Consider the following 6,293-nt stretch of genomic DNA (forward strand, 5'->3'; position numbering starts at 1 on the left):
AACAAAGATTTTATACAATTAGAAAGACTGGTAATTTTAAATTTTAACAAGCAGTGTAACAGCTACGTGAGTGATACACACCTGATGATGGCCATTTAGGGCCGAAACATGTAGTGTGGAGGAGGAAAAGAAGTAAAAACTACAATAAAATTTGTTGCACTTAAGACGGTATTTATCCATATATATTAAAAGTCAGAGTTGACTATAGTGTTCGGAGGAGCAAATTCCTGGCAAACAGTCCCCTTCGTACTGAAAACAAAAATCAATGAGCATGCTCTTTGTTGAACTCTGGACCTGCCGCGCTTTTTTTTTGCTCTTAGTGATTATGGGATCTTCCACTGCGATGATTGTTTTGTCACTTTTGTCACCTGTTATGATCCTAGAGATTAAAGTTGGGTCCTCTTTAGCCTTCTCATAGCTCGAGACTCGTTTCTGCGCCACTGCTTTTAATCATTTGTCAACAGCCGGGGAACAACTTCACTGTGGTGTGGCGCATGTTCAAGTTTCCTGTTAAGATCTCATGTCAAACTGCATAACTAATCCCAACGTTGTCTCTGAACTCATTGTTTGATGATAGTCATGGATGAGTTCTCAAATTTTTTAACATTTCCTGTCATTTTGCTGGTGCTTGGTCGCCCTGAACATTCATCGTCTTCAGCTGGCACTTGACTGGCCTTGAAACGTGAAAGCCATTCAAAAACTACTGTCCAGCATAGAGAATGTTTTCCAAGGCCTCAGGAAACATTACAAGGGTTCCGGTGGTGGATTTACCAAGTTTCATGCAAAACCTGATGCAGAGACATTGCTTAATTTTGCCATCCATCACACACAAAACAAAACACAAAGTCGAAAATGAACTTTTGTAAAAACAGTCCATGATCACAGAGCAGTGTCACATGGCAAACTGATGCAACAGGCTTTTGGAAGTGTGACGTTGGCCTCCTGTCTCATCTTCTTTCACTGAGGCAGTTACAACAGTAATAGTCAGGGAAATTTCTGATAGAACCTCATAGAACCATTATCCTCTACCTGAAATTCTTTCCACCATTGCAGGGATCCCCTTTCAAACTCCTTGTCCTCTTAGGTGGAATCCCAAAGAAGAGCTCAGTCTCATCAGCATTATAACTGTTCTTAGGTTCTTAGCTTAAAACTATCAATTCAGCCATTAGACGCTTTAAAACCTTCAGTGCCAAACTTTGTGGCAATGTATGGAACTTCTCCTTTCAGTAATGTGCACGTGAGCATTGCTGCCTCTAGCTTGTTGAAACCACACATCCAACAAACTCTCCAGTTCCTGAAAGGGTGATTGTTTCTGGCTGTTCCTGTGACCAGAGAACTGGCCACATTATGCATTACACTTTTCAATGTCTTTCCTCTTTCTAACAGAGTTGCTCAATGTTGACAACACAGTTCCTACTCTGGCAATCAGAGCAATATGTATTTACGTATTAGCATCAACTTGGGTTAGAATGCCCATTTTTCTTGAACAGAGAATTCGTTTCTTATCCTTGGTATGCTGATTGTGATGAAAAATAAATCCCTACCAATAAGTAAAATAAAACTGTTTTCTAGTCTAATTCACAGTAGATTCAGAAAACAACATTAACATAGCAGCTTAATAAGCTCATACAACTTGCAGTCACTTATAATATTAACCAGGAAATAAAATGAAACTGTTTACAAATTTAATTCACAGTATATTAAAAAAGAACCACTAACATAGTTATCTAATAAGCACATGGAACTTTCTGTCATTTACAACCCACATCACAAGTGATTCGCCATTACACAGGATTGGTGATGGTAGGAAACATGGCTCTGCTCTCCTGGCACAACCTTGAAGCCATATGAAGATAGCAGAGTAAACAAAAAATCATAACGGAAAAATAAATTTTCCTTTCCTGCCGATTTCCAATTTAAAGTATTTCAAATGTCAATATACCAGTTTATCACAAACATATTATACCAGAGAAGTTTAACATTGAAGAAAGGAGTCTTCTGGGATTTGGCACCGTGTATATGTGGTGTTAACCGACGTTTCGGAGGAATGTATCGCCTCCATCTTCAGGGTAGAAGGAAAAATATAAGAAATCCGCAAGGGAAGAGACCGTGAGAACTGGTAAAAGCAATGTTTCTTATATTTTTCCTTCTACCCTGAAAATGGAGGCGATACGTTCCTCCGAAACGTCGGTTAACGCCACATATACACAGTGCCAAATCCCAGAAGACTGCTTTCTTCATAGTCACCGCCGTGAAAAGCTCAAACCTTACAAGTTTAACATTGTTTATATGGATTTGTCAGGACCAATACAAACTATATAGAATCAAAGAAAATGTAAAATTGAGATTTTGCTGTATTCATTATAGCATCAATTTTTCACACTAATCAGTTCTCATTATAACAGAATTATATTGTGGTTAGAAACATCTCTTAATGTAAAATGTTTAATGTGCTCACAGTGTAGTTTTCTTTATTATTACCATGTGTCCGGACTGGTGAGGGGGTTTGAGTATGCCAAGGACCCTGAGAGTGCTGAGAGCTATACCAGTGGTAGCGTAGCTACTGGCAGAGCCTCCCTTTCTGGACAGGTCAAAGGGTAGGCATCAGACGAAGAGAGAGACCAAAAACCAAAAACTGATGCCGGACGCAGCGTCATCAGCAGCGACTTGAAGCACAGAGCAAATGATACTCATGATGGTTCAAGTTCATATAGCAACAGGCGTGACCAGAGTGGTTTGAATGGCTGTTGTACTGTGATGTGGAAGGCAAATGGAAAAACTACCACATTATCACTTTCCTGGATAGTCTCTTTCCAAAAACAGAGATACCATGTATGCGAGATGTTTCCTCTGGAGACAAAACAATCCAGAGGTAAACTACTCCCCCAATCAGATCTCCAAGGGGGAGTGTTTCTAGAGGAAATGTCATGCAGGTGTTACAACAAGAAAAAGTGTGAAGATCAGAAGGAACATCATGGCTACAAGATTGGAACATGGAATGTAAGGACCTTGAATCAAGCAGGCAAATTGGAGAATTTGAAAATGGAAATGCAGAAGAATGAGGTGTCTGTTTTAGGTGTCAGAGAAGTGCGGTGGAAAGGACAAGGTGAAATAAGAAGTGATTATACAGTGTATTATTGTGGAGGTGAACGGGCTGAAAGAAGTGTGGCAATAGTGGTGCATAAAAGTGTAGTGAGGAGTGTTGTTAAGAAGATTGATTGTAATGACAGAATTATTGCTCTGAAGTTAAAGGCGGAACCGGTAGATATACTGATTATGCAAGTGTACATGCCAACATCAGAGTATGAAAATGATGAAGTGGAAAAAGTGTATGACACAACTGAAGAAATTCTTCAGGAAGATGGAAGAGGTGACACAAACAGCATCATATTAGGAGACTGGAATAGCACTGTTCAGATGAATCATATCAGAATATTGTTGGATCGCATGGACTAGGAACATGGAATCACAGGGGTCAAATGCTTATTGACTTTTGTGAAAGAAATGGACTGATTGTTACCAACACTTGGTTCAAGAAGCCAAAGAGGAGACTTTACACATGGAAGGCACCTGGGGATTGGAGGCAGCATCAGCTGGACCACATCCTTGTGAAACATCGATTCAGAAACAGCGTGAAGGATGTGAAGACGCTGCCTGGGGCAGATATTGACTCTGACCACAACTTACCGGTTGCCAAGTTTTGAATCAGGTTGAAGAAAATTATAAGATTCCAAAAGCACAGACCTAGATGGGATTTCGAGAAGTTATATGCTCAAAGACAGAGCATGCAGGAGACCCTAGAAGAGGAACTCACTGTAACTGAAAGTGAAAGCAGAAATGCTGAAGTGCAGTGAGACAATATAAAAGAATGCGTGTTAGATACTATTAGTGAATTGGTTGGTAAAGTTGAGAAGATAGCAAGAAAACCATGGGTTACACAGGAGATGATGAGTAAAATGGAGGAGCAAAAGAAGTGGAAGAATGTAAACAATGAAAAATACAGGAGACTGAGGAATGAATTGAAAAGAGCCACGGACAGGGCCAAAAGGGAATATCTTGAGAAGATATGTAATGAGATTATAGAATTTCAAAGGACAGGCCATTATGATTTGAGGTACATGAAGACAAAAGATCTAGGATGGAAAGAGAACCATGAGATTCAAAATATTGGCATCGAAGACTCCCAGGGGAATAGATTAGTAGATTAGAGGCAAGTGCTGAAAATTTGGGAAAATTATATTACAGAACTATATGATGGATATATATATATATATGTATATATTGGATGCTCCTTTTCTTACCATCAGAACTTTTTAGACACCGTGGACCCTCAGTACTTCCTATGTTTTCAAAAAATTTTTCACACAGGAGCAGATATACCAAAAGTAAAGAATTGTGTGAATCCCAAATGAAGACTATTGAAAAATTAATTATGTTCATGTGAAAGTAAGAGAGAAGTGACTTGGAATGATTAGGATTTGGATAACTAATGTAATCAGACAGGAGAGAGGAGTGATAGTAGTAACATAATGTTTTATTTGGTACATAGAAGCTGTCTGTTTACAAACCATTTAGTTAAAGGAAATGTGGGAATGATTGTGATAGTGATATCAAGTTGTGACTGTTGAAATAATATACACATAAATAGTGCTGATTGTTCCCTGGGTATTTTATTATGCCCTGCCTTTAAGTCATTCCAGTATGTGAGTTATTTCAGAATTTAATTTTTGTTGTAAAAGCTATTTTTCTCCTGGTCATGTAATTCTTAATGCAGCAAGGAGCTCCTGACTAAAAGTTGTTGACCTGACATAATACTAATAAGGTAAAGTTGTCCCTCTGCTTAACTAACTAAACACTACACCATGAAGATGTCTGGGGTAGTGGATGTATAGACCCATGTTTTCTTGACCTCAGCACTACTTAGAAGCAAGCAGTCAGCTTCACACAAAAGAGTTAGGTAGTAAGTGGGTTACGATGAGCAACATAAAGGTTTTTCTAAGGAAGATCTCATCTTCACATTTTTTAACATCCTTTTTATGAATGAGACTGGATTGTGTCATTTTAGTGTAATCATCAGTTTAGGTGCAAAAGAATGCCACTGAGGAAGGAAGAATATGTACTTCTACATATATGATTGACTCTGTTCTGTGACTAAAATTTCAAATTAAATCTCAGGTGTGCCAGTCATGTTGTGGACGTCCTGAAGCCATTGACTGCATTTCTCTTGATTGTCCCATTCTGTTCCGAAGAAATCAGTCTACTCGTGACTTGCAGCAGGCCTCTTTTATACAAAACCTACGAGACCAGTATCTCACCTTCTGAGCCGACATACCACCTGATCAATGTAATGAAAGCTGTGACAGATATGTCAGCTCTGTACAGCTTCCTCCAAATCATGAAAAATTAGAAACAGCATCTACCCTCTATTTTTCTGCTAACATTCGTGATTGTTGGCACTTCCACGTGTAACCAGTGACAAGAGGATGGTAAGTGTGGTCTGCAGAACCATTAACACTGATACAGTACTGAACACATTCACATCTGGAAAGCAGTCTCATGCATCATATTTCTCATACTAGCCTCAGGAGTGCAGAAAACTGATTGCACTGTGCTTGAATTCATACCTTGTACTTTAGTCATTTATTTCTTGAAATATGCCATTAGCTTATATGGCTTTATACTCATACATAGCTGATTTGTTAACCCTTCAGCTTAGATATAACTGTTCATTGCAGACAAAAGGCATTTCATTTTATACTGTTTAAAGCATTTAATATAAATCACTATAAGTACTGTGGCATGTAAACTCATTGCTAGGCATTGACTGCAAAATAAGCGGCTATATGACAGCTGTTGCTGACTAAGGGATCTGCATACAGGCATGTTTCCACGGCAACAAGAGAATACAGCAGTGAGGGGTGGGTGTTTGGGAGACTGTGTGAGTGTATGTTGGGGGAACATAGGTGCACACATGGGGCCATGCCATAGCTCAAGCAGTTAGTCGCTGGTTTCCCACCGCTGCAGCCCGGGTTTAATCCCGGGTCTGGTCAAGTGGGATTTGTGGTGGACAAAGTGGCACTGAGGCTGGTTTTCTCCAAGTACTTTGGTTTCCCCTGCCAATCTTCATTCCACCAATTGCTCCACAATCACTCTCACCTATCATCTGGGGCTGGTACAATAGGCCAGAAGTGGCCGCAGTACAAGGGACTTAGTCCCACCCCACTAGCAATAAAAAAAAATAGGTGCATGCATACATTTCTTCCTATAGAGACACAAACATACATATACATGTA

General features: G+C 39.4%; 1 protein-coding gene across 1 annotated transcript in view; it reads left to right on the forward strand.

The window, feature by feature from the left end:
• LOC111864487 (DNA polymerase zeta catalytic subunit) overlaps positions 1–5,780 on the forward strand; it is a 78,633-nt gene extending 72,853 nt beyond the window's left edge. The window contains exon 11 of the mRNA XM_033751452.1: positions 5,176–5,780. Within this exon, the coding sequence (XP_033607343.1) occupies positions 5,176–5,322 (147 nt within the window). The 3' untranslated portion in view covers positions 5,323–5,780. The remainder of the gene's footprint in view (positions 1–5,175) is intronic.
• Positions 5,781–6,293: the final 513 nt, after the last annotated feature.

This window comes from Cryptotermes secundus, unplaced genomic scaffold (genome assembly GCF_002891405.2).
Source record: "Cryptotermes secundus unplaced genomic scaffold, Csec_1.0 scaffold824, whole genome shotgun sequence".
In the NCBI taxonomy this organism is placed as follows: Eukaryota; Metazoa; Arthropoda; class Insecta; order Blattodea; family Kalotermitidae; genus Cryptotermes; species Cryptotermes secundus.